The 27,991-nt window shown below is 53.7% G+C and overlaps 1 protein-coding gene across 2 annotated transcripts; it reads right to left on the bottom strand.

Moving 5' to 3' along the window:
• Positions 1-27,967, bottom strand: MVK (mevalonate kinase). Of its 2 annotated transcripts, none has more exons than XM_027863697.1 (11): positions 27,875-27,967; positions 26,224-26,315; positions 25,464-25,611; positions 21,708-21,852; positions 20,914-21,069; positions 15,889-15,992; positions 15,034-15,079; positions 8,358-8,448; positions 7,067-7,183; positions 2,291-2,444; positions 1-1,284 (listed from the first exon to the last, which is right to left on the bottom strand). In XM_027863697.1, the coding sequence occupies exons 2-11, from the start codon at positions 26,299-26,301 to the stop codon at positions 1,133-1,135; spliced, it is 1,191 nt and encodes a 396-aa protein (XP_027719498.1). In that variant the 5' UTR covers positions 26,302-26,315; positions 27,875-27,967; the 3' UTR covers positions 1-1,132. The 2 variants fall into 2 exon arrangements, with proteins under 2 accessions (XP_027719498.1, XP_027719490.1); XM_027863689.1 differs by lacking the exon at positions 27,875-27,967 and adding an exon at positions 27,643-27,843.
• Positions 27,968-27,991: the final 24 nt, after the last annotated feature.

Below are 27,991 nucleotides of genomic sequence, written 5' to 3'. Positions count from 1 at the left end.
TTTACTCAGCATACATTTCTGTATTTAAAAACATCTTTACAAGGTCAAGTTCCTTTCCTCCATCCCCAAAACTTTCAAATCTTCCCTCCACCTCTCCACTCCATGTGGAGGTCATGGGGACAAGTTGGCCTCCACCTCCCCCCTCCCTGCACCTTTCAGGAGTTAAGGATGGGAAGAACTCCCAAGCGCCCCATGGCTGGATCAGAGGATCCTGGTCTTTCCTTTGGATTCTGCAGAAGCTGCTGGGCAGAAAAGCTCCCTGGGACTCCAGGCAGCGAGATCATCTCATGGACACAGAATTATCACAGGAAATTCTCATATTTCATACCAGCTGGACGTGGGGGCAAGAACGCTCTATACGAGGACCAGTATGGTACATTAAACATACCACAAAGGACATGACGTCTTCCCCGGTTCATTCATTCGGACATTCGGAGAGGCCTGCTCGGTGCTAGGGTGTCCAAAGGAATTTTAAAATGGGAGGAGTGGCCTGCATGGACAATTCCAGTTTCGCTGCTGAAGACAAGATGCTTATCCGTGACAATTTAACAGATGACCCCAAACAGCACTGGCTAAGTGATGACTGAGGAGTCCGGGTGGTACCACCCTGAGATTTCCAGAGGGAGTCCGCCAGGGCTTGAGCGGTCAGCGAAGGATTCATCGCAGGGCCGGTGCTGAGGGGCGGGATCTGGAGAAGCAGAAAGGGCAAAGGAGGCACCTCGCCCTCACCTCGTCTCTACAAGCAGAGAACCGCCACAGCCAGAGCTGAGGGTATCCCTCCAGCCCAAGCGGGTTCAGGCACTGAGTCGGAGGAAAGAGGGAACAAGGCCCGAAACCAATGGGTTTACGGTAGCTCTTAGGGACCCGGCGGTAAGGGAAGTTTGGAAATGGGAGAGCCTTCGCCTCTGGGGCAGCTGTGGGCATCAGGAAGTGGAGGGGGAGCATCCGGTGACCGTGGGAGCGGCGTGCACCTACACAGAATGGGATGCCGTTCTCATGTGCCAGCCCGCAGCTCTGGCTGCATGCAGCCATGACCGGCACTGGGGCAGGCCGGCTAGCTGTCTGTCGGGAGCTTGTGGCTGCCAGGGGCCCAGGAAGCTGCTGTCTGGGACAGTGACCGCAGAGCATTACCCTAGGAGCTGTTCAAAGCCTGTAGCACGTCGGCCTTTAAGGAAGACTCAGAATGGAGTGAGACTCCAGGAGCCCCAATGATGGTCTCCCAGCACTCGAACCCACAGTCGGTGAGGGCCTGTTTGGCTGCTTCTACCACAGACTGCTCCAGACCTGGAGGAGGAGGAAAGGCAGCCGTTACCTGCCCAGGACCTCGGTGTGATCAGACCCAATTCTCTGGGCACCAGGGAGTGTCACGGGAACAAGCCCGGGCTGTGCCTTCCCAGACCTCCCCTCTGCTCAGCAAGGCCGTCCTGCTCAGGACGCTCCGGGCCCTTTCACCCTCCTCCACGGCCTGTCTGGAGCCACATGCCCTCCATCAGTCTCCTCAGCACCGAGCACTGGGGACACGCCCTCAAGGTGCAAATCATCTGAGCCTCAGTTTCTTCATCTACAGAATGGGGTGACAGCAGTACCTGCTTCACAGGGTTGTTGGCAGGAAATGTTTATTATCAGGGAATGCCTAAATCAGGGCTCAGAAACCCTGAAGGTCAGCAATGAGGGCTCAGCAATGCCCCTTGGGGAAGGCACTGAGGGTGAAAGGAAGAGGACCATCAACTCAGGGCTGGACGGGGCCTGGGAAGCCATTCAGATCGGCTGCCATCTGGGCGGGAGGATGCCAAGGTCTTGGGTGTGAATCCCAGCTTAAGTCCTCACTACTCTGTGTCCTTGGGAAAACCACGCCCACCCCAGCCCCGCCCTCTGTGGGCCTGACTCCTTATTGGCAGAGGGGCTGCCAGCACCAGACTATGACCCTAACAAAGGGAGAGGGAGGAAAAAGAGAAAGGGGGAGGAAAAAGGAAGAGGCGGAGAGTAACAGAGGCGGAGAGGCAAGCTCCAAGCACACGAAGGGCCCGACGGGGAGACAGAAAAACAAGAGGGGCCTGGGGTGGGCAGAGGGCCAGGCCCGCCATCTCTCTGCGGGGCAGACACCAGGGCAGGCGTCCTGTCTGCAGCACAGCCCCTTGCCCAGCCTCGGAGGCCACCTCACAGTGGAAGAGCCGGGGAAACACTCCTGCTCTCCTTTCTAGAGGGACCACAGGGGCCTCACCCTTAGCACCCCTCCCCCCAGGAGCTGCCAGCAGGCCCCAAAGCTGGACTGTGGGAGCAGCCGGCTTACCTGGTCTGAGCAGAGTGAAGCCGCAGCCCCCGCCGCCGGCCCCCGTCAGCTTACTGTGCAGCCCGTGGGATGCTGTGACCTGGCACAGCCTGTCCAGGGAGGCGTGGCCCACTCCAATGGCATTGAGGTGATGCTGGTTCATGTCAATGAGCTCCTAGGAAACAGAGAGAGGTCAGGACACACTACACGTGCCTCCTGGGCAGGCTGCCGGAGCCCCTCGTGAGCACAGGCTCGGACCAGAGGCCAGCCTCCTTCTTTTACAGCACAGGAAACAGAAACCAAGAAAAGTTCCACGATTGTCCAGGTTACTGTGCACAAATGTGCATACGCGTGCCCAGAGAACCTCCTTGAATTCAGGACTTTTTCCAATTTTGCCCTGTCTGTCAACTGGCATAGTGCCAGGCATACACTCAACACTCAATACATGCACTTAATGACCCAGTGACCGGTCAGTACCAAGCCCGAGAGGAACCAAGGTCCCCCGCTGCACACCTCTCTCTGGGCCCCTGAGGGCCCCTGGCCCCAGGCCTGCTAACAAAGCACAAGGACTCTACCATCCAGGCTGCCATGGCTGTCTTAATCCCATAGATCAGGCCTGCTTTTCTGGGAAAAGCATTGGACTACCCTGGCAGAAGGTGTGTGGCATGCCTGTGTGCGTGTGTGTGTGTGCGTGCGCGCCTGTGTATGCGTAATCTGGGGTAAACCTGTTTCACAGAAAAAAGAGGCAGAGTGAGAGAGAAGACAGAGCAGACAGAGGGACAAAGAGGAGAGACAGCCAAAGAAAGAGGAGAAAGAGGAGAGGAGGAGAGGAGGGAAAGAGAGCGGCAGGTGAAGCAGATGGTTCCCAAGAGCCTCCCCTTCCCCAGCCCGGCCTCCACGAGGCCCACTCTGTGGGCACACACGTGAACGTGCACTATCTCCCGCCCTGGGCTGCAGCACGGAGGGGCGGCGGGCGGCGGGCAGCCGGCACCAGGCTCACCAAGTTCAATGGAGCGTGTGACACCTGGAGACAGGCTGACAGGGCCCCGGTCTGCCAGGCAAGGCGGAGACCCCAGAGCTCCGCAGCGTGGCCTGGGCCATGGATGAGGATCCGAGGAGGGCTCCTTGAGGGAGGAGCTCACAAGGGACACAGGCCGGTCACGGGAGGGCCAGAGGGAAGCTGAGCATCACGTGCCACAGCATCGTCCACTGCCAGAGGTTCTGGCTGAGAAGCCAGATGCTCTAATGGGCAAGAGAGGGGCTGGCAGGGAGGGCAGGAGGGAACAGCCTTGGAGAACAGAGAAGGATGGGGAGGCCAAAGCTCCCTGGGGGCGTGTGGCGGGACTTGCTGGAAAGCAGCACGTAACAGGAATGAATGAGTCCCCAGATCTTGGGGGGTCTGTTTCTCCCTCTGTAAAGGAGGCCCCCCTCCCCGAGATGGATCCGCCAGTGACAGGAGACCAGCCTTACAAGGTGTGATTACGCACACGGGAATCAGTGACAAAACCAAAGGGAAAAAAAAGATAAAATTCGAAAAAATAAACAGTCAAAGTGAGGGGGTTGGGCCAGACGACCCCAGGAGGGTTGGTTTCTAGCTGCCAAGGCCAGTTCCACTCAGCCTGGCCAGGGGAAGGATAGCACGTGAGGGGGCGGTGGAGGTGGGACTTCTGGCCGCCAGCCCTGTTCTTAGCCACCGGGTCACCACGGCGGGGTGTTAGCCAGGGGCAGAGGATCGAGGGAGGCCATTGACCACACGGACAGAGGAAGCTGCTGACTGATTCTGGGGCCAGATGCTGGGGCAAGCTTGAGGCCTTCAGACCCCAAACAACTATTAATGACATGGGAAATGGACCACTAGACAAGATGTGGGTACAGAGCCTTCCCAGCAGGCTGTGGGAGGTTGCTACAGAGAGATGGGGCTTTGCCTTTGCTAATCTTTGTCAAGTTACTGAGCCTGCTTGCCTCAGTTTCCCTATTTGTCAAAATGGGGTGAAATGGAGCGGTCTCTGGTCCAGGCCCCTCCTGCCAGAGTCCTCCCCTTCTCTGAGAAGCGACACCACTCTGGAGACCCGGCCCTGAATGATGGGCTGTGATCAGGGAGACCTCCTCTGCTGCCCCAATATGCAGAGCTGTTTGCTTCTGAGAATGCCGAGATGAGAGGCCTCTTCCTGACTTCTGACAAGAGCAAGCTGTGTTTGAAGGCGTCTGGCCCGATATGCTTGGCTTGATGGAGCTTCAAGCTTCCACGCCCCACGAGGGCTGTCAGTCACGGTGACACGTCTGCTGACGTCCACCCGGTTCACTCGTCCCTATACCTGCCAATGAAGCAGCGGCTCACCCGCCTCCCCCAACACCACCAGCCGATGGCCCTGCCACCGTGGCGTCAGACAGATGAGCCAGGGAGGGGAGCGTGAGGGGAGAGAAGGGACGGGACCCAGGCCCACCGGCAGCAGGGCGCCCAGATTCCACAAGAGCCTCCTTCCCCCGCCGTTCCGCCTGAGCGCCAGGTGCAGCCTTATCTCAGCTGATCCCAGACACCCGTCACATCCCGATCCCAAATCCATCAGCAATCAGACAACAGGTTATGACACAGTAGAACAGTTTGCTGGTTTAAGTATAAAGCTGTCCAAAAGCTGAGCCGTCCACAGCAGCCAAAAACACACCCGGTGGATAATCAATGGACTGTTCATTGAGCTCCCCACACAAGGCTGAAGCATGGGGGGTGGGGGTGGAGGGGGTGGAGAAGGGAGAAAGGAGAGAGAGAAGGAGAGACAGACAGACAGAGGGAGAGAGGGAAAGAGGGAGAAAGGGAGGGAGAGAGAGGGGGAGAGACAGAGAGAGAGAGAGAGGGAGAGAGGGAGGGAGAGAGAGGGGGAGAGAGAGAGAGGGACAGAGGGAGAGAGGGAAAGAGGGAGAAAGGGAGGGAGAGAGAGGGGGAGAGAGAATGAGAGAGGGAGGAGGAGGGGGGTAGGGGAAAGAGGATGAAAGAAAGAACAAGACAGAGAGATTGAGGAAGGGAATAGGAGAAAGAAAACAAAAAAGAGAACGAGAGAAAGAGAAGGGAGAGGGGAGAGAACAAAAGAGAGACAGAGAGAGCGCTGAAGCGCACAAGCTCGGGCGTGGCCACTATTTTCCCCATCACTGATTCCCTCTGAAAAACCCCCTTTGGATGGAGCATTTGAGGCCGTGGAAGATTCTGTCGCCTCCCGATTCCCCGCCAGGTGCTGGAGGGAGCTTGGCCAGGGGGATCTCTGTGCTGTCTCCCGCCTGGCCTCAGGCCCTCTAGGCAGAGGTCCCCTCAGCCTCACCTGGGCAGAGCCTCTCCCCAATTCCGTGTTCTTCCATTTGATTCAGCCCCTACTATAAGCTTGTGTGGACAGGTGCTGAGCCCTAAGGTCTTCCCAAGAACAGAGGCCCTGCAAAGCACTGGCCTGGGGCCCCATCCCAGGCCAGTCACTTGTTTCGGTCACTAGGGCTTGGCCCCTTACCTCTCAAATGGGGCTAAAAATCCCAGGCCTGCTCTACCTTCCCAGGGCTGCTAGGAAAATTTGATGAGATAAAGGGGGAAGAGTCTATACAGCATGCCCCAGGACATAAGGGACTGGTAGCATTGCTAAAGGCAGGGCTTTGGGGAGGAGGCGCTAGTAAAGGCTACTGGAATACTGCCTGCAGCCAAAGGAAAGTGGGTTTTCTCTCCCAAACACAAGACAGTGTGGTGTGGTGTGAAGAGGACTAGTCTGAGAGATTGGGGTTGTCTAATTCTGGCTCCGCCCCTTGGCTAACCTTGGGCAAGCTAACTAATCTTCTGTTACCTCAGTTTTCCTATCTGGAAAGAGTGAACTAGATGATCTCCAAGGCCCCTCCCAGCCCTGACATCCCCTGTTCCCAGGCCCCTCCCTGCTCTGACATCCTCTGTTCCCAGGCCCCTCCAGCCCTGACATCCCCTGTTCCCAGGCCCCTCCAGCCCTGACATCCCCTGTTCCCAGGCCCCTCCCAGCTCTAACATCCCCTGTTCCCAGGCCCCTCCCTGCTCTGACATCCACTGTTCCCAGGCCCATCCCAGCCCTGACATCCCCTGTTCCGAGGCCCCTCCCAGCCCTGACATCCCCTGTTCTGAGGCCCCTCCCAGCCTTGACATTCCCTTTTTTAAGACCCCTCCCAGGTCTGACATCCCTAGTTCTAAGGCCCCTCCCAGCCCTGACATCCCGTTCCCAGGCCCCTCCCAGCCCGGACATCCCCTGTGCCCCGCCCCCCCCCCCCCCCGTGACATCCCCTGTTCCGAGGCCCCTCCCAGCCTGACATCCCCTGTTCTGAGGCCCCTCCCTGCTCTGACAGTCTGTCTTTCTCTGATACTGAAACAGTCCATCACCTAAGCTGGGCACTCTTGTGCTCAAGCTCAGAAACCAGCCCCTAGCTGAAGAAGCAGGTTCCCAGCAGCCCTCTCTCCAATGAGTTCAACAAAAACTGTTCATTCTCAGGCAGTTCCGCTCCAGAATTAGGGAGGACTTTCCTTCCTGAATTCCCCTCCTCCCCTAGGAAGATAATCTGAAGGTTTAAGATCCTAACCCGCATCCCAATTCATTTTTTTGGAAGACAAGTGAGAATAGCAAGAAACAGGAAGCCAAAAGGACCCTGCCCCCCACTGGGTGCCCACTTGCCCTCTAATGATGCCAGCTGTGTGGCACAGCTCCCTCTGAAGGGCTGTCTGTCCTAGCTCCTGACACACCAGCTGCCTAATGGCTTTTCAATGAAGCTCTGGTGGGTGACGGACCCCAGGGAGGGGAGAAAAGCGCTTACTTCCAATACCACGTACTGCTCGGGGGTCGGGGCCACTGCCATCACACCCAGCACGCGCTCACATTCCTGGGAAATAGCATTGATTGAAGCTAGTAATGGGTTCATGATCTCTGGGAACTGCAAGGGAAAGAAGGAACTGTGAGGCCAGAGACAACGGAGGGGTAGGAGAAGCCGCTCGGGCCAAGGCCTGGTCGCCCTCTCCCTCCTCCACAGGTCGGTCTGACAATGTCAGGCTGGACACTGCCTAGACCTGCCACCATCCCATCTCTTCAGGGGACACCGGCATCCTGGGGTCTAGGCCTCCTCTGCTCAAATGGCACTCGTGTGACTCAGGGCATGAGTCTCTGCTCTCCAGAAGACGTGGACAATGAACCAGACGCCTCTTCTGTTCACCTCCTCACCCCTGACCCTCAAGAGCTATCTAGTGCCTCCTCCATGTCCCCCAGCACTGTGCTGGAGGGAGGAGGATGGAGAAGGAGCCGCTTCCTTTCTAGTGACAAGAAAAATAAAAACCACAAGGAGGATAACATATAAAGCGAATAAATATAAATACAGACAGAGTAGTTTGGGAGGGAAGACACTACCAGTCCAGAGGGTGAGGAGAGGCCTCCTGTAAAGGTGGTGTTTGAGGGAGCAGAGGAGAGAGGGTGCATGGCAGGTAGGCCAGCCAAGGCCAGGGCATGGAGACAGGAGACAGAGGGCCATGTGGGAAGAACACAGACCAAGAAAACCAGCGGCTGGGAAGCCAGAAGCCCTGGGCTCTTCACCAGGACTGCTGAGAAGCCTTAGCCAGGCCACTTAATCCTGCTGGGCCTCAGTTTCCCTGCTAAAATTGCCAACTGGCCAGCAGCTCCCCAAACTTAAGCCTCCATGCTTTTGCACGGGCCTCGTCCTCACTCCCACCATGTGGAACCCTTGACCCTTCAAGGCTCATCTTCAGGGCCTCCTCCCACAAATCCCCTTCCTTCTCAAAGGACCACACACATCCTCACCAGTTTACCAACTGTATACCCCAAATAGAATGGAAGCACCAGGAGGGCATGAAGTGTTTTTGGTTTTGTAAGTATATCCCCAGCACCAAGCCCAGGGCCTAGCACACAGGAGACATGTAAGCAATGTCTGGTGGAGTGGATGAGATTCACATGGCTAGACAGGGAGACTGGAAGGAGAGAGAAGTGGACGATGGATCACCATGAGGCGAGGAAGCAGGCAGTCCTTGGCTTTATTCTCGTCATTTCTCTGGGGCCCAAGTTTGCCCCCACCCCCGACCCAGAAACCCAAGAGAACTCACCTTTACCAGCTTGTCTTTGACACCAGCCACCAGGGTCTTGGTGCTCCGGGGCACTTTGGTGTTGGTCAGGAGAATTCTCAAGATCGGAATCCTGGGGTGGGGGAGAGACAAAACCTCTTAGGCCTTCTCCCCAACACTCCTTTTGTCCAAGAGCAATCCAAACTGGGACTTTCAACTAGGTTTTCTGGCTTGTCTTCCTGTGCGGCCTAATTAATTGACCCTGATGTACAACCAAAAGGTATAGCCAAGCAGTAGAGAATGCAGTTTAATTGGATAAATGTTGAATTGCCTCGAGGACAAACTACAACCTCCTTGGCCTAGAATTTAGAGCCCTTCACTCTCTGGCTTCAACCTACTTTTTCAGCTTCATTTCCTATTATTATCCTTAATGAAGTGGTGGGAGCCAAACTGGCCAATGAGCAGTTCCCGAATCAAAGTCACTGCCCACCTCGGGCACACTCTGCCCCCTCCATCCGCACAGGCTGCCATCCTACCCGACCCAGACCTCCCCCACTGCTAACAAGCTGCTTCTGCCTTCTCCTCCAGGGGCTCGTGGACCTAACGCTGGAAGGAGCCTTGGAGACCATCCAACCCAGCCCCCTCAATTGAAAGATGAAGAAACTGAGGTGTAAGGAGGGAGGGAGGCGCCTCAGCCCAGATCACAGAGGCTGGATTTGGGCCCGGGTCCTCTGCCTCCAAAGGCAATGCTTTTCTCACTGTATCACCCTGTGTGTGTAATGTAGCCGCTCACTAGAATGTGAGGGCTCTGAGGGCAGAAACTCCTCTCCCTTTGTCCTTGGGCCCTCCCCATGCTGGGAGGGGGCTTACTTCTTCATTTTAGATTTGATCCACTTGGGACTGTCCCACTGGACCCTGAGCACAATTAATCAATCAATATTTACTAAATGCCCCCTATGCACCAGGCACTGTGCTAAGATCTGGGGATACAAAAAATGCAAACAATTGTCCCTGCCTATAAGGAGCTCACAATCTAACAGAGGAGAAAATAAGTATACAAATACACGCAAGACGAGCTACATACAAGATATAAAGGAACGGGGGGCGGGAAGGGGGGGCATTAGAATTAAGAGGAGTGGGGAAGGCTTCCTGTAGAAGGTGGGATTTGAGGTGAGACTTAAAGAAAGTCAGGGAGGTCAGGAGTCCAAGGAGGAGGGAGAGCATGCCAGGCCTGGGGGGCAGCCAGACAAAGTGCCCAGGGCAGAGAGATGGAGGATCTGGTTGGTAGAACAGCCAGGAGACCAGTGTAAGTGGATAGAAGGGGTCGTGTTGGGAAGTAAAGTCTAAGAAGACTGGAAAGGTAGAAAGGGGCTGTGGGCAAGGGGCTTTGAGTGCAAAATGGTGTTTTGTACTTAATCCTGGAGGTCACAGGGAGCCCCTGGAGTTTACTGAATAGGTCAGACCTGTGCTTCAGGAAAATCCCTTTGGCGACAGACCCTGCCCCACTTCCCCGGCAGCTACTGCAGACATCCAGGGGGAGGTGATGAAGGCCTGCACCAGGGTGGGGGCTGTGTCTGAGGACAAAAGGGGGCATAGGTGAGAGATGCTTCAGAGGTGAAACTGAAGGGCCTTGGCACCATCTTGGATCTGCGGGGTGAGAGAGAGTGAGGAGTCCAGGCTGACTGCTAGGCTGGGAGCCTGAGGGACCGGGAAGATGGTGGTGCCCTCGACAGTCACAGGGAAGGTAGGAGGGGGCAGGGGGGAGGGGGAAAGTTCTGTTGCGGAGGAGAAATGTTAAGAGGAGACACGGCAGCTCCTGCTTTCAAGGTGTTTACTCTGAACTTGCGGAAAGTTCCCCCACCAAAAATGCCTACTAGGTGCCTTGCATCGTGCTAAGGGCTGGGGACATAAAGAAAGGCAAAAAGACATCTGGGCCCTCAAGGAGCTCAGCCTAACGGGAAAGATAACAGGAAAAACAGTCGTGTATGAACAAGATCTATACAGGAGACCAACAGAGCAAAGACCCTAGGATTAAGGGGGGATTGGAAAAGGCTTCTTGTGCAGCAGAGGATCCAAACGTGACCTAAAGCCCCAAACAGATTAAAACAGAATCGGGAAATACTTAACAAAATGGATGAAAATACGGACAACATTACATTTTAAAACTAAGTCAACATGCAGCCTCCAGGGATCTTTGGGTGTGGACTGGTGGCTCCTGTATTGAGAGGCCTTGGATACCGCTGCTGTAGAAGGCAGGCTGTTGCTGGGCCTTGAAAGAAGCCAGGGAAGCCAGGCAGATGAAAGGGAGCATATTCCAGGCATGGGTCATAACCAGTGGAAAGGTAGGAGGGGACGGGAGTAGGGAATCCAAACCTGGATTCAGTCAAAGGGCCGCACTTGAGGACCTAGAGGGCCACACGTGGCCTCGAGGCTGCAGGCTCCTCGCCCCTGGCCTAGGTCCTGAAGGTCTCTGAATGCCAGAGCATTTCATATTTGATTCTGCAGGCAACAGGGAGTCACTGGAGTTTATTGAATAACGGGATTACATGGTCAACCCCGTACTTTAAGAAGATTAATATGACAGCTAATTGGAGGGTGGATTGGAGTGGAGAGACACCTAAGGCAGGAAGACCCTCCAGCAGCTACTGTGATAGACCGGGGGTACACCGGGGCAGAGGCGGTGTCAGAGCTGAGAAAAGGGGGTGGATTTGAGAGATGTTAAGAAGGCAAAAGTGACAGGCCTTGAAACAGATTGGATATGGGGGGGAAGAGTAAAGAGCTGAGGATGACACGTAGGTTGTGAGCGTTGGTGCTGTCCTTCACAATAACAGAGAGGTTCAGAATGGGAGAAAGTTTGGAGGAAAGAGGAAATCAGTTCTGAACACGCTGAGTTTGAGACATCTATGGACATCCGGTATGAGATGTCCCATGGGTAGCTGGAGGTCAGGAGAGAGGTCAGGGCTGGAAAAGCAGCACAGAGATGAGAACTGAATCCAGGGAAGCTGATGAAATCACCCAGTGAAAAGGTATAGAGGGAGAAGAGGGCCCAGGACAGAGCCCTAAGGGACACTCCCAGTGGATGAAGATCCAGCCAAGAGAACTGGGAAGGAGCAGTCCCACAGACAGGAGAACCAGGGGAGACCAGTGTCACAAAAGCCTAGAGAGAAGAGGGCATCAAGGAGAAGCAGGTGATTGACAGTGTTAAAGGCTACAGAGGCCAAAGAGGATGAGGACTGAAAAGAGGCCATTAGATTTGGCTATTAAGAGATCACTGGTAACTTTGAAGAGAGCAGTCTCTGTTGAATAATGACAATGGCGGCCACATCTTGGAGCAGAGGCATCAAACTCACAGGTGTCACCCAGCATCTGGTACCTAGCACCCAGCAGAACCCCGAGTGTAGCCAACTAGGTTAAAATCTAATTGGGAAATGTCTAACAAAATAAATACACAATCCAACATAACATTAATTTGCAGTTTTTGAAGTTAATGTGTGGCCCGCAGAGATCTATGCCTATTTGAGTCTGGGACTCCTGCCCATAGAGAGTAGAAGACAGAGGAGAGGGAGTCAAGGTGCCCACGGTGGACAGTCTTTGCAAGTTTACAACAAAGGGGAGAAAAGTAATGGGACTGGCAGGGATGGACTGAGCCAGTGAGGGGTTTTTGAGGACCAGGAGACACGGGCACGTTAGCCGGCAACAGGGAAGCAGCCAGGAGAGAGAAGTGAGAGGTTGGGGTGATGGAGAGGAAGGGGTGGAATGGGATTGCCTCAAGTGGGCAGGGCTGAAGGAAGAGATGGCAGCGGGAGGCATCTGGGCAATGGGAGGTAAGGAGGGAGGGAGAAGGCCTTCAACCTCAGTGAAACAGGAGGCGGCGGTCTGGGCTGAGAGGCCATGGGGCGTCTGGGGAGGGATGGAAAGCTTTGGAAGAGCCGCCAAGGAGACAGGGAGAAGTGGACGAGGACGGTCTTGCCATCATGACAGCACAGCTAAGGTTGAGTCAGATAAATCGGGGTGGACCCCCACAGCACAGCCCCAAAAGGAGCCAAGGCAGCAGCTGGTGGGAATCATCCATAGCTAAGACCCGACAGGGCAGAACTGGCCATGGGAGAAGAGGGCCAGGCCACGCAGACCTGAACTGATTCACCAAGGGGTCAGGAGGGGGACGAGAAGAGAGCATGGCTGTGCAGGGCCTGGAGGTCACAGGATCGAGATCAGATAAAGGAATCCCAGAGGCTGTGAACTCTGGACGCCTCTGGATAATGCCAAGATCAAAGGTGGGGCAGAGAAGCAGGTCACGGGAAAGGACTACATAGAGAAACTGGGGAGTTAGGGTGATTTGGGGTGTCCCCAAGTGTGAGGGCAGATGAGGAGGAGAAAAAGGCCATGAGCCAGGAATTTAGCCCACTGAGGAAAGTGGGGGCGCATGCTGGAAGTGTGTGGACAGCAGCGTGGTGGACAGGGAAGAGAGGTGATGGGGGTGGGAAGAGAGCCTGGAGGCAGCAGTGGCAGTAAGGAGTGTTCCAACGCCCCCAAATCACCCAGTGCTGGTCAATTCATCTGTCATTTATAATCTTAGAAAGTTACCCTGGGCACTGAGTGATTTGCCTAGATCGTACTGCCAAGACTGGTAGAAGGCAGGACTTGAACCCAGGTTCTCCCAGGGCTACCAACTGTAACCATGCTATACTGCCTAAGGAGGTGCCCCTAGCTGCCCTCCAAACTAGGCATGGCCCGATTAGGGCAGAAGACTTCTCCCTTTCCTATTACTGGATATTATGCTACTCGATGTGGTTTTGCTTTTTTTTTTTTTTTTGGTGAGGTAATGGGGTTAAGTGACTTGCCATGGGGCACACAGCTAGTAAGTGTCAAGTGTCAGAGGCCACATTTGAACTCAGGTCCTCCTGACTCCAAGGGATCCACTGCACCACCTGGCTGCCCCTTATACTGCTCAATGTGAAAACTAAGGCTGCATCTGCTTTGTCAGCTGCTGTATCCTACCATTGACTCCTACTGAGCTTGTAGTCCACTAAAACCCCCAGATCTTTTTCAGAAGACTGCTGCCCAGCTTCTCCTCCCCCATCTGGTACTTTGGGAATTGTAAAGTAAATCTCATTAAATGTAGTCCAATGACCCAGGGCCTGTTGGGTTCTTTCCAGGGATGGGGGTGACCTATGAGGCTACTGAGAGGAGACAGGAGACAGGAGGTCTGGTGTGACTGCAAAGGTGGGGAGGTGGGGGACAGAGGCAGGGTCTTGAACCCCAGGCCAAACAAGACCCACGGAAGACTCTGGGCAGGTGAGGGGCACAGCCAGCCCATTAGAAAGATGGTTTAGTGGCTACCCAAAGGGTGGATGAGGAGGTAACGACCACGTGTTCCCCCGAGCAGCTCTGGGGCAACCAGCCCCGCCCTAGATGTTAGGACCCCTCCTCTGCCTGATGGATCCGAGTCTGTTTGAAGACAGAAAATATCATTACCTGTAGCCACATCAAAGACCCCTTGTGTCTCTGCTGGAGAGGAACTAGGAACATGGAGCATCCATGGAAAAAGTGGACCACTTCCCCTGGCCCTCACTCAGGCTGGCCTGCCCCAACCTCGCCACCTTGTGATGGCACTGTGCATAGAGCACAGGGCCTGGAGGCAGGAAGACCCAAGTTCAAATCCTGCCTCAGACTCTTATTAGTTGTGTGACCTTGGGCAAGCCACTTCACTTCTGTTTGCCTCAGTTTCCTCGATTATAAAATGGGGATGATAAGACCACCCACCTCCCACCAAACGAGGTAGTATTTGTAAAAAGTGCTTAGCACAGGGCCTGGCACGCATAGGCACTATATGCACCTTCTTCCCCTGTCATGACAGTCACCAGTCAGCCTCCCCCAAGGGACGGCCTGCACTTCCCACAACAGCTGCCAGACCGCCCCAGGAAAATGAGTCGGGGCCCTCTCATGGCCTCTAGTAGGGCTGCGAGCTCCTTGAGGCATGGACAACTCCCTGTGTTTCCCTCCAGTGCCCAGCCCCGTGTCTGTCCTGCTCACAGCGAGCACAAGGACTGGGAAGGACAGCGAAGGAGATGTCCAAGCCATCTCATTACACACGCCCTGGGTGAGCCCAGGTACGTCTCTCAGCCAAGCTGCACCTTGGTTTCTTCTGACCTGTCACGAGGTGAGGCTGGACTAAATAAATTGTCTCTACATCCTTTCCAAATTCAAATCCTAGAATCCCAGCAACGTGATGCTTTTTAAATAAATGAAATCACATGAACACATGTTCTATGTCCCTGTGCTCTAAGAGGCAACTGTGCCACGTAGGGCCAGGCTTTTACTTTCGTGGGTTCCTTCATTTCCTTTCTGAGGAAGATTATTGGGCAAACAGGGCTAACGAAGCTGGAATAAGACAAAGGACAAAGCCGTGTGCTTGGGCCCAACTCTCCATGCCAGGTGACGAAGCTGTAAAGGGGAGAGCCCAGCCACAGAGGGCAGTAGCCCCAGGCCTCACAGGGGGCCACAGGCATGAGCACCTGGCAGGTATGGCCTAGGGGGCACATCTCCCATGGGGGGGGTTGGATAAGGTGGTCACTGGGGCTTCTCTCCTGTTCTCTGCTTCCCTGACTTTAAGCTGGAAGGCCCCAGTTCCCCCCTCCCACTGGCATATCAGGGCTGGTCCACCCCACCCCTACCCCATCCCCTGCCTCCCACCTCTCCACAATCACCCCGACTTTACCTCTGTAAAGACAAAACGTTCCCTCCTTGGAATCGAAGGGCTCCACCTAGAGAGGGGAACAAGGAAACAGACACAGCGCTATCTGTACAGTCTACAGTCTAGATCTCAGGACGCAAGTTTAATGTTGGGACGAGGCCACGGGGATTGGCTCTTCTCCAACACAGGGAGGGTCCTGGCAAAGAAACCTGGTTTGTCTTCATCTCAGCTCCAAAGTCCCCCGGGGCCAGACCAAGGAAGGACCTGAGTGAGTTACAGAAGGAACTTCCATCCAGGAGTCTAAGTGCCTCCAAAGTCCCCACTCTCACATCAGGCCTGGCCTCATTGGGCCGGGGGCCCCAAGCACCTGCCGCGTGGCCAGGCTGCCTGTTCCACTCCGACACCCATTACTCTCTCTGTAAACAGAGCTGCTGTAGCCAAGACTGTCAGCCCCCACAGCCAGCATGGGGAGAGACTTCCTTGCATGTGGCTAGGCTGGTCCCCAGACCACAAACCATCCCTCAGGGCCATGCTTGAAGCCCTTCCACGCTGGAAAGACTTGACAGGGTTGGCCTGAGATTATTACTTCCATGCATCAGAGGAGGGGAAAGCAAGTCTTGGACCTTCTGTGGGTGGGGCCCTCTGCAGACTCTGGGGCATTCAGACCCTGATCCACTCTACCCTCCTACCCCTGCCCCACCCATACTCCGCCCACCTCTTACCAGCGAGCTCGAACACTGGATGAACTTCCCAAGGACAGCTGCTGCACGGGATGCATTAGAGATTTTCTCCCTAAGCAGGGAGGTTTCACTGCCCCTCGTTCTGAACAATCTAGCCTGAAACTGAACTCCATAGCAAGGGGGAAGAAAAGGAACATACCCCAAGTGCTGATGGAGTTATCCACACCAGAAGGGTTCCCATGAATGACCTTCTCTCCCAGAAAGGCCCATCTGTTAATCAAATTCAGCTCCTCCTCAGTCCACCTGACGAAGCAAGAGAGCCAACTGTCATCACCACTGCCAGCAGCTCACAAGAGGGTTGGACTGCCCTCGTTCCCTCTTTTGACAAGATCAGAGGAATCAGGCAGACAGAACATCCCATGATTTCTGTGGAAACACCAGGCACTTCGTGGTATCCCTGTGGACCCGATGGCTAGGGGGCACGAAGGGCAAGGAAAGAAGATTTGGAATTGGCTGAAAGCCAGGACTCAGAGAAAAGTCATTAATGGGTCTACTTGGAAGGAAGTCTCTAGTCAAGGCTTGGAAGTATGGGGGTACTTGGCTCCGGGCAGCTTAACATGGATCACCAAGAACTAGGATGAAGACACTAAAACCACTTGTCAAATCTACAGAAGACAGGAAGCGAGGAGGGACGGCCAACAGGTTAGATGATGGTACAAGCCAAAGAGACCTTGACAGGTTAGAATAACGGGCTACGTCTAATAAGATGAAACAGAGCAGGGATAAATGTCAAGTCCTTCAACAAGGGTTCAAATAGTCAACATCACAAACACAAAATGGTGGAGGTATAGCTAGATGACCCAAAAGCAGAGCCACAGAATCTCAGGAGTTGACTGACCTCAGAGGTCATCCTGTCCAACCCATACCCATCCAAGAATCCTTTCCATCATATTCCCTAACACGTGGCCAGGTAGCCCTCCCCAAAGGTCTCTGGAGCGGGGAAACCAAGGGAGCCAGCACAGTATAGAAGAGAGGGTGCTGACCATGGGGGCAAGTTATGTAACCTCTCTGTAGTCTAAGTTTCCTCATCCAGAGAAAAGAAGATGGACAACCCCCTTCAGATCGAGAGCTACAATTCTGCCTACCAAGGCAGCCCATTCTGTTTCTGGATAATTTGAACCATGGAATCCTTCCTTACAATGAGCTTAAATTTGCCTCTCAGTAATTCCCACTTACAGCACTCTTTCGTCTGCCCTCTTGGTTCAAGTCAACCAAATAGGTCGGACCCCTTTTTCCATATGAGTGGCAGGCCTTCAAATATTCAAAGACTCAAGCCACCAGCGGGTCAGACAAGTGGTATGACGGTGAGATGGGGGAATTTGTCTTGAAAGTTGGAAGGGATCATAGAAACCAACTGGAATGTGGACTCTTAATCTTTCTAGAACCCTTTGTCTTTGGCATCATCCCTGCTCAGAATCACAGTTTTAAATAATTGAGGGAAATGCTAAATTTCAGTTAGAAATCAGTAAAAATAAAGATGCAATTCTTTTTTCCCATCCAAGTTCACAGGCCCCAGGTTATACACCTCTGATCTAGACCAACCCTCTCATTTTATAAAGGAGACCCAGAAAAGTTAAGGGAGTTGACCAGCATCACACAGGCAGGAGGCTGCAGATTGTCAGACTCCTAATCCTGCCATCTTTCCAGGAGACCAGACAATATGGTAGAGTGGAAAGACCACCAGATACGGAGTCTGAAGATCTGGGGCCCAGCCCTAAGTCTGGCACGAACTAGTTGTGGGATTGTGGGTAAGTCATTTCCCCTCTGAGGGTGTTACTTTTGACCTCTGTCAAAGAAATGGGTTGGCCTTAGACACCTCTGAAGCGCCTTGCATCTCTGCTGCTGTATAATATCCAGGAGTAAAAGAGAATCATTAGAAGCAGTAAGACTGAGGAATGCAGAATGAAGAGTGACCAGCAGGAGGCAAATGGATGTTACCGATGCACTCAGAGCCAAGACATCCAAGAGCTGGAAAACCTTCTGCTCGATATTCCTCTGTTAAACAGAGGCTCCTCGACCTGCCCTCCAGAGGCCACCTCCCAGGAGTACTTCCTGCTTCCAAGCCAGAGAGGATCTTTGGGGCCAATCAGTTGAATACCCTCATTTGGAAGTTGAGACCAAAGCCTTGGGAAGGAAGGAGGATCACCATGGGCCAGGTGGCACCCACCATCAGCAGGCAGTGCGGCCAACCCTGGAAGCCAAGGCCTCTGACGGCTGACACCCTGCTGAGTACTGATGACAGCTAGAAGGACTTTCTTTAAGGCCCCACAGTGAGTCAAAGACAGAATCTGCCTCACATTCCAAGTGGTCAAAGCTTGGGTGCCTGCTCTGATCCCAAGAAGATGCAATGCATTCCTTTGTACCCTTTCTCTTTTCTTGTAGCTGGTCCCCTGGCAGGCAGGCAGCAGAACCTAGCTAAAAAGAGTCGGGACCTTCCAGGAACATCTCCTCAGGCCATACACATATCTTCTATGCTACAGACAAAAGACAACATTCACTTACTAGAAAATCCTCACAATTTGCTTTGGCTCCAATGGAATGGATGTTACTTAAAGAAGGATGGGGCTCTGCACTGGGAGAGAAAGCCTACACCACTTACGGCTGTGGACATCCATAATTCCATCAACTATTCCAGTGGGACGAGGCCTTGTGATCAAAAACAAAGAATGTTCAACCAACGGGACCCTAACACTAAAGGTCTTTAATAACAAAAAGCACAATGTCAGGGCTGGAAGAGACTTACAAGCAGGAATGTTAGACTAGGACGGTAGCTCCGGGTGGGGACTCTGAGGTTATCTTATCCAGTACCTTCATTTTAAGGATGAAGAAACTAAGGGCCAGAGGTCCAGAACCTCACCTAAGATTATCGAGCTTGTTAATAGTACAGGGAACCATAGAAAAACTCCAGAAAACGGGCTTGTTCAACCCCAGGTGCAGCTCTGCACCATCTGCTGTCTTCCCCTCCACATTCCTCTCTTCCACACGAGAGCTCACACAAAAGATCCAGTCAAAGCAATTCTGGGGAATGTCGACAGAAATATTAATACCAGCAGCTCTGGCATCAGCGGCAGGCTACATAGATCAAAGCTCCCTTTGGCAAAAGGCATCAGGGTTTGACAGCATTTTCATCTCAGAACAGGAATTCCAGGATACAACCAACACTAAATGGCCCATTTTTATAGGTGTCACAGCATCACACATGAAAGGAAGCCAGGAAACAGAAGACTAGGACTCCCAGAATAAGAGGGATAGGAACAGATGTAAAATATAATCAGCCAGGAACATAAGCCCCTTTGAATACGTTCTGGGGCTGGCAGGAGGGTGTTCTTAACATCACACTATTCTTGGCACAGGATGTAACAAATAACCAGTTTTTTCTGTCCTATAAAATAACCAAATCACAGAAGAATTCCCTACAGATGGTGAGGTTCTCCAGATTATCCTCTTTGCAGATAACATTGTGCTAAGTGCATAAAGTCAGAGACTCTTCAATGAGATTTATAATCATACAAAAGTTTGGCCTGACAACTCACACGAGACAAACCAAGTGGATGAAGACTGTCTTTTGTCCAGACCAGGACATGCAGATGAATGGACACTGTCCTGGACAGGCACTGCAACGATGAGCAACGGGGCCCAAAGATGAACGAAGCAAGAGCAGGCTGACTTGCCTTCCAAAACCGCATGGCGCTTTTACTTCTCCCTGACACAAAGGCGTCACAATCCTTCCCGTGATGCCACAGGGCATCTGTGAGCCAAAGAGTACAAAGAATGAAAGAGAAAAGGCACCCAGAGGGCAGGGGAGCCATACACAGAGGGCGCAGGCAAGCTACCAACCCAAGAGCCAAAGAACCAGACAGCAGCTGGAAGGAGATCATCATCTGATCGGCGTACAAATGGCGAGAGGTCAATGGCCAAGTGGCCAAGAGCCTGCCTGGGCACTCCCATGGCATTTGGCAACGTGGAGGCCCTCATGCACCAGCCAGCCCTGTGGCGACCTGTAGGAGACCAGGGATGAGAGTTACAAGAGATGGGAAGGTCTAAACGGGCTGTGAGTGGCCCCCAGGGAGGATTATCCCTGGTGATGCCACAGGCCCATCTAAGTCATGCAAGACAGAACCAGGGGCTGCCACCCTGCCAGGGGCACTCGATGCCACAGCTGACACTGAGCACTGTCTGCCCTGGGGCCCTCGGCCCAGGACTCGTGTGAGGCAGAGTGCTCAGTATAACCCAAAGAATCCCACGGGGAGGCTCTCCTCAGAGCCAGGTTCCATGTCCCCTCCTCTCACTGGTGTAAAGTCAGGCAGCTAGACTAGCTGCTCCCTCGGGCCCCTTCCACTTTGGAAGTTCTATGGCCATTCCACAACAGCTGACCTTTGCACAGTATCCTAGGGAACCTGATGGAAAAGCATTTGATGCACCAAACGTCCTGTGGGCCTCACAGCCCAGAGGCAGGCAAGCAAACAAAACGTCAGAGGGGTGCCCTGTCCAGGGTCATCTGTGCCTGAGGAGGGACCTGAGCCAGGCCAGGCTCCCTCCCAGTGACCCCCCAGACTCACAAATGGCGCCAGCCTCCAGGTGCAGAGGGCGAGCGGAGAGAAGGGGAGGGAGCCAGATGAGGGCAGTCTACACGTGTGCGATGCTTTCTGTGTCGAAGGCCGTGTGCGTAAGCTCATTTCAGCTCCACAAACACCCTGGGAGGCAGGCAGCTCCTGTCCTTATGACGCCCATGTTACAGAAGGGGGGCTGCAGCCACACTGTAAATGGCTTTAACCGCCCCCACGAAGGAGCCTGTCCTGGATCTAGAGGTGACAGGGACCCACAAGAGTCTGCTGATCAGGGGAGCAATGTGGCTAGACCTGGGCTTCAGGAAGACCACCCTCCAGCAGCTGTGGGGAAGAAGGCCTGCAGGGAGTCTCAACTCAGGGGACAGTCACATGGGTGCAGAGAAGGCAGTAGACGCCGGAGAGCCTGTGGAGGCCGAATGGCCAAGACCTGGAGACAGGAGGGGTGCAGGGGAGCCCAAGGCTGTAGTGGAACATCCCCTCTGGGCCCCATGCGGGGATGGAGGAGCCTGGAGCCCAGAAGAGTCAAGAGGGCTGGTTTTCAGCCTCTTTCTACCTCCAACACCCTGGGCCTCCCCAGGACCCATGAGCCAAGTTACCTGGCACTGGCGGTGCCTTCCTTCAGATGACCCGTGATCTCTTCACAGGAGGCCAGCAGGGCAGCTGCCAAGCAGACCGAGTAGGCAGCGCTGGAGCCAAGGCCCGCCCCGGTGGGCAGCTCAGACCACACCACGATGTCCACGCTGGGCAAGGGCCTGAAACAGAAAGGCGTGACCTGCTCAGGGGAGCTGTCCAGACCCACCTTCCATTCAGGCAGCCAGGAAGTCAACGCCAGGGGCCGGCCCCTGGAGCCTACTGCTGAGATCTGGCCACAGCAACCACTGGCACAGGGTGGGCAAACCATTGTGTACCACTGCCCTTCCCTGGCGTGCCCACTGCCAAACAAGGACCAAAGAACTTCAAAGCTGGAAGAGAACTTGGGAGGACACCACCCTTGCTATTAGAAATTAAAATCCTCTTCCAACGCCTCCCCATGGCACGGAGGTGACCCTGAGCTCGCCAGGGCTCTCCCAGCAGAGTCTATGCCATCGCAGGTCCTAGCAATCAGTGAGTCAGTCAACAAGGGTTCATTAAGAGCTCGCTCACTGTGTGCCAGGCCCTGGGCTAAGCTCTAGGGATACAAAGAAAGGCCCTCAAGGAGCTTAAGGAAGCCAAGACGCTACCATTCTGTCCATCCAAGCTCTGGATGGAGGGTGATCTCAGCAGGGACGGCCCCGGGGCACAGGGGGAGACGCTTCCCACAGAAGGCGGGGTTGGAGCTGGGTCTGGGAGGAGGCAGGGAAGCCAAGAGGCAGCGGCAGCGGAAAGGCTCAGCAGCGGAAGGCAGACCTACCTCTGCTTCCTGCAAACAGATAAGTACAAATAGAGGAAGGCCAGCACGGCCAGGCACTCGCTATCGGAGGAGCCCGTCGGGAAGCCTGCAAACACCTTCAGTTTTTCCACTTGCTCTGGCGTCGGAGCTGGGGGCTCCCCGGAGTCTGTCAACAGAGCAAAAGAGCAGAGATGAAACAGGGGGCCTTCCGGACCACTGACCGCTGAGCCAAAACGGATACAGATCGGCTAACAGGCAGAATGGATATCCAAGTGGAGCGTCTGCAAAGTGCTTTGCAAACACCATCTCCTTTGAGCCTCACAGCCACCCAATGCAGTAGGTGCCATTTTACAGATGAGGAAACTGAGGCAAACAAGGTTAAGTGACTCGTCCAGCGTCCCACAGCTACTGAGTGTCTGAGGCAGGATTTGGACTCAGATCTTCCTGACTCCAGGCCCACTGCTCTATCCATTGCTCTAGAACAGAGGTCAGCAGGCCAAATCCAGCCAAATCCACCTCCTGTTCTGGATGGCCTACAAGCTAGGGATTCTGAGTTCATCAGCTCTACAAAAACAACAATTTTTAGCCCTCAGGCAACAGGCTAGAATTGGCTCAATGGACCGTAGCTCATCAACCCTTGTTGTAGGATCTTGGCTGTGTGGCTCTGGGCAAATCCCTTGGCCTCTCAGGGCCCAGGCAAGGCTTGTGAGGCCATAAGCTGCAGAACAGACATGAATCTGCATTGGCAGAGGGAGTTTTCTCCCTGGGAGCCCACTAAGGCCAATGAAATCACAGGTCAGACTAGAAGAAAAAAAAAAGGTTCTCCACGCATGTAACTTCCCATCCAGGAAATATTTCTCATACAACGTACAAGAGTGACGCAAAAATTAAATGACCAACTTGCCCTGGGCGTGTTCAGCTTACTGCTGAGGCCGCATCGGGCTGTCCATCTCACACACTCAGAGAGCCACTCACTGGTGGCTAAGAAGCATGCCCAGATCAGGTGCGTTCATTCACACAAGTCAGATCATTGGGGATGACTTAATTGGCTCTCGAGTGACGTGATTGTGACAGGCCTGAGACACAGGCAAGCCCACATCTGCAGGGCAGGTGTACAAGACTGTGTCGCTGTGTGTCTGTCCCGGCTGCCGCTGCAGCACACCCACTGACCCCAGGATCTCACAATCAGGCACCGTCTGACAGAAGGCTCAGGTCAGACAGTCGGCTGAGGGCCCGCCGTGCTGAGAGCCTCCACTTGCTCTGGGGGAGGCAGGCTGGGAAAAAGGGCACAAAAGGAGTTCACTGTCCCCCGTTATCTCTGTCTATGCCATTCTTCTCTTCCCTTAAGGGCCAGCTCAGGCACTAGGCCTTCCCTTTACCCAACTCAGCCCCTGACTGCTCCCTTCTCATACACATTCTGATCACGATTTCTTTGAGACCAAGGACTGCGTCACTTTCATCATTACATCTGCAGTAAGCAACACAGTGCCTTTCACCAATCAATCATTTGACAAGCACTGATTAAGCACCTACTATGTGCCAAACACTGTGCTAGGGTTAGAGACAACCACAGAGAACGAAACCACCCTCACAAGGGGCTTACATTCTAATAGGAGAGGCAAGTACATATAAACATACATACTGCAGAAATATCAAGTGAATAAATATCTTTTCACATAGTTGGTACTCTAAAAACGTTTATTGACAATGGCTAACAATCAGTGCTAGAAGGGAAACAGAGATGTCAAGGCCCAGTCTGTTTCCTCCAGGAGGGTCTGGTCTGAATAAAGAAACCACAATCTACAGCAATATGCTGAAGAGCTATCTTCATGCAAGATGGTCCGGCCTGGTGGCCAAAGGACTGACCCTGACACCAGGAAGCCCTGGCTTCTGATCCTACCTGGATACAACCTGGCTGTGTGACCCCGGCCCCAGCTGACCTCTCCCAGCCCCAGCTGACGCTCTCCAGTCCCAAGATCTGCATTGGCAGAGGGAGCACCCTCAGCCCAGAGTTCAGTGAATCCTTGGTCCAGCCCCGAGGCTTAAATTCAAGTGAGGAACAAGGCAAGAGAGTCAGAGATGAGGGGAAAGTGAACTCCTACAGGGTATCACCAAAAGGACAGGGATAAGGAGTTTGGGAACCAAATCCAAGGCTTGACTCAAGTCAAGATGCAATGACAATTTCATCTGTCAGTAGTCAATCAACAAACATTTATTAAGCACCTACTATGTGCAGACATTATGATTCTCAACAACAGGGAGGAACTGGGTGCTGAGGTAGAGATACCTAGAATTTTGTGGGGAAGTGACCACTCCACCTTAGAATTTATGACAAAGAAGAAAGCCAGGCGGTCTCACAGACTCCCCAGATTTGGGGGAGAGCAGATTTCAAAGGATCCAGAGAAAGGATAAGAAGGATGCCACAGAGTAAGCTCTACCGAAGAATTCAGCTCGAGAGAAACGGGAGGCTTTTAAGGATGAAATTCTAAAGAACAGTCCCGATGAGGAAAGAGGGATTCATTTCCAAAACTGGCCGAGACGATGCCCAGGAAACTCCCCAACCATGCTGGACGTTTAAAAGACTGGGAGAGGAGACGGAAGGCAGCGAGGCGCTGACGGAAGGCAGCGAGGCAGGGGAGGTAGAAGGAGAGTGCCTTGGGTGCACACACCCCAAACCTGCAGAACAGGCCCCGCTTGTTACAGCTCAGCCACTGATGTACCAAGCCCGGCAAAGAGAACCAGAAGAGTTAAACCCCAGAATTAGCTGAGCTTATCACGACGCTGAAGACAACAGATGGGGCGTTTTTGGGTAAGCTGGGAGAAAGCAGAGGATCACAGAAGGGACAGGACAGACTCTCGAGTGGATGGGCCAGTGACAAAGGACGACAAAGACATCAGAACCATCCAATTCTTTTTGTCTTCTCTGCCAATAAAAAGACTTTTTGGACTGGAAAGGAAAGCACCAAGCTAGCTAATAGGGAGTTGAAATCAAAGATCATTTAAGTGGAAAGTAGGAAGAGAGCACCTTGTGCTCACTCATCCCAAGCTCACAGAACAGGCCTGCTTGTTCCAGCTCAGTCCCTGACGTAACAAGGGCCAGACTGAGCATCTGACAGAGCACACACAGGGGGTCAGTGCCCACTGACTGTCTCATTAACACAACATGCCCCGTGGGAGTGCAACCTCAGCACTCCGTACACATCAGTGTTCTAGAGGCCATCCTCCCAAGAAGGGGACAGGCGCCCCAGACCAGAAACAGAGAACACAAATGACCATTTCAAGGAAACACCACTACGAACTCCTGGCCATCCAGGCCCTTAGAAGGGATCTTTTCTAACCTTTAACCGGCTAAAGGGCCCAGGAAGTGGATGACTGGACTTTGCTCGAAGAACTCCTCCCAAAACGGCCCCAGGTGCTTTCAGCAGCTCTGATCCCAACCTCCCACTTCTAAGCCATGGCAAACACCCAGGCAACCTCCCCGAGGGAAGCTCCCCACAATGAGCAGGCCAGGAGGTCGAGAACCCCCGGGCTTCTTTTGGTTAATCGCTTTCCAGCAGGCCTGAGCTCTAACCCATTTTCATTTTCCTGAAAGCACAGGCCAAGAGCTACACTGGCATCCACTGAATATTAAAACCCAGAAGGCCCCTCCACAGGGCTTATGGAAGGACATGAACACGGAGACAAGGACGGATGGATGGGACACCCACACCCACATGGTAGAGCAACGGGTCAAAGGGCTGGCAGACCCCCTGAAGGTCCGAGAAGTAGAGTACTTACCTAGGAAGGCCTCATGCAGAAGCTGGAGCTTGGAAACGTCCCAGTCCCTCTTGGCCCCTATGTTTGGCAAGCTGAGCCTCACTTTCTCGTCTTTTTGGGGCTTTATCCGCAGGAACGTTCTCAAGTTCAAGGCTTCAGCCAACGCGATCTGTAAAAGCCAACAGCAACCAAAGCAGAAGTCAGCCCAGATCGAGGAGCTCGGGGCCTCCTTCACATCTGCACCTAGAAGGTATTTAACAAGTCACTGAAGAATGGCCCAGGAAGAGATTCTCCTGGGGTCTGACAACTCCAGACAAGAATACTCTGTTCCCTTCTTTAGAGCCTACAGGGAAAGGAGGAGGAAAATGGCCTCATCCCAGAGCCTCCCTCAGCTCTGCTAGCAGAAGTAGCTGGCATCTGTCTTTCGCCTGACGAGCTGAAGAACAGCCACTCTCTGCTCCCTTCTACCACCGAATGCTACCCTCCAATCACAGATTCAGAGATGGAAGGGCCTGAAAAGGGATAGAGTGACTTTCCAAAGTAGAGTGACTGGAAGACTTGGGGTTCAGCCCCAAGATCCCAGAGGGACCAAATGCAGCCCTCTTTTCACCTTTTCTACTTTAACCAACAGTTGATGCCTCTGAGCAGGCTGGACCAGATTTCAACTTCCCACCTCCCCATCTCCACTTAGAGAATCAATGTTTCTAAAGTTTTTAGCCTCTTGGAAGAAAAATGCAGTAGAGAGGTGAGGCAGAAGCATCCTGGGGCCCGAGTCATTTACCTTGCCATGGACCACGGCATGCTCCCCATGAAGGATGATTTTCCCAGGCGCCGACACCAGCAAAGCCTCAGGCAACATGTTGAGCCTGTATCCTAAAAAGAAAAACAAAGTGGTCCTGAGGGGAGGGAGCCAAGAGACTTTAGGGAGCTGGAGAATCATGGACTGAGCACCTGAGGCCAGGGAGTCAGTCAATCAATAAGCTCTTATCATACACTTATTGTGTGTGAGGGGGACACAAAGAAAGGCAAAGATAGTCCCTGCTTTCAAGGAGCTCCCATTCTAATGGGGAGACAACATGCAAACAATGACATTCCTCATGTGTAATCTGAGTCTCACGGAAGGGGAAAAGACCTGTAGAAACCTAGGCCTCTACAGAGAAAGAAAGGAGGGGAAGATCGGGAGTAGAAGAGACACAGGACAAGCGGGTGCCGTAAGGGAGAAAGGAGAGACCCCGGGGCCCCCAGTCCCTTTGACCTGAGACCCTACTCTGCTGACCACTATTTCATGAGGGGCCCCAGCCACCCGCTTCATTCTAGATCTGTCTCTCTGGAGTGCTTCTCCATACCCACTTCTCTACCCACTTTTCTTTCTAGTTCCCCTTTATTATCTTGCCACCTAGGAATGTGAGACTTGAAAAGTTGGGACTGTCTTGTTTGCCAGTTTTCTGTATCCCCAGCAATTACTGGTACATACTAAGCATTTAATAAATAGATGCTTCATCTATCTACCAATCTTTGACCCTAGAACCCTTGGCTCTCTGTCCCTCAGCCCTTTCATACCATGGATCCCTCAAGCCTGGATTAAAGGGTCACAGAATTCAGACACAGCACAGATCCTACACATTATCTGAGCCCTTCATTGTGCAGAAGAAATTAAGTCTGCGTGGCTCAGTGGAAAACACGCCTGCTTTGGGAGCCTGAGGAGACCCTCTCAATCTAGGTAAAGCTGGGCAAGAGCCTGCTGAGGCCCGTTTCCTCATCTGTAAAATGCAGGAGGGTGACAAGGTCAATCAATAATCCATCAGCAAACGTTCATTAAGCCCCTGCTATGGCAGGAAGGAGGAGACACACTACAGAGGAGGTGAAGCTTGTCGGGATACACAGCCTTTAAGGCAGGCCCTGCCCCCGAGGGGCTTACACTCTGCACTGGGGGGGAGGGGGACTAACAGACACAATTTAACACTGGCACGTTCAGGGCACTCGCAACCACGGAGGGGCACCCCTAAGTCTACGGTCCTAGAAGATGCTGCGGGGCCAGCGGCTCTCCTCGGGCCCCCCGAGGCACCAAGCAGGGAAAAGGGCTGGGCTCGAATGCAAAGGGTGCCGGGTTCGAATCCCGCCGCACCGAAGCTCCCTTGCCCGTGGACGCCCCTCTCCAGCTTCAGTTTCCCCGTCTGGCAGTTGGTGATGGCCATAATACCTCCACGTAAGTGAAGCGCTTTGCAAACCATAAAGCGCTACAGGGGCGCCGGCTGTGGTCCGTATTGTTGTTATTACTGGTCACTTTGACCCAGGGGCCAAGTCAGGGTTCAAGGGTCAGAGCCTCCCGGCTCCGGACCTGCGGCCCCGGGCTCCCGGCAGGCCCAAGTTGTTCACGGTCAGCGGGGCGGCAGCCCCAGGCCCTTCCCCGTCCCCCCGGACGGCGATCTCACCGACAGTCGCTGCCACTCTTCAGTGCTCAAGCCGAGACGCTGTCATACACTGCCATCCCTGACAGCCAGGGAGGCTCCGCCCCCAAGATCGGCCAATCAGATCGTCGAGCCGCAGCG

Source organism: Vombatus ursinus, unplaced genomic scaffold (assembly GCF_900497805.2).
Source record: "Vombatus ursinus unplaced genomic scaffold, bare-nosed wombat genome assembly UNPS02001287.1, whole genome shotgun sequence".
NCBI classification, from domain to species: Eukaryota; Metazoa; Chordata; class Mammalia; order Diprotodontia; family Vombatidae; genus Vombatus; species Vombatus ursinus.
This window is presented reverse-complemented; position numbering and strand designations above follow the sequence as displayed.

Coding starts and splice junctions, on each gene's coding strand:
- MVK (XM_027863689.1), bottom strand. CDS start 27,673: ATGGTTTGCAAAGCGCTTCACTTACGTGGAG. Junction 26,316..27,642: donor AGCGCTTCACTTACGTGGAG/GTATTATGGCCA, acceptor TTTTCTTTTTAG/GATACAGGCTCAACATGTTG. Junction 15,993..20,913: donor GAAGGCACCGCCAGTGCCAG/GTAACTTGGCTC, acceptor TTGCTTCGTCAG/GTGGACTGAGGAGGAGCTGA.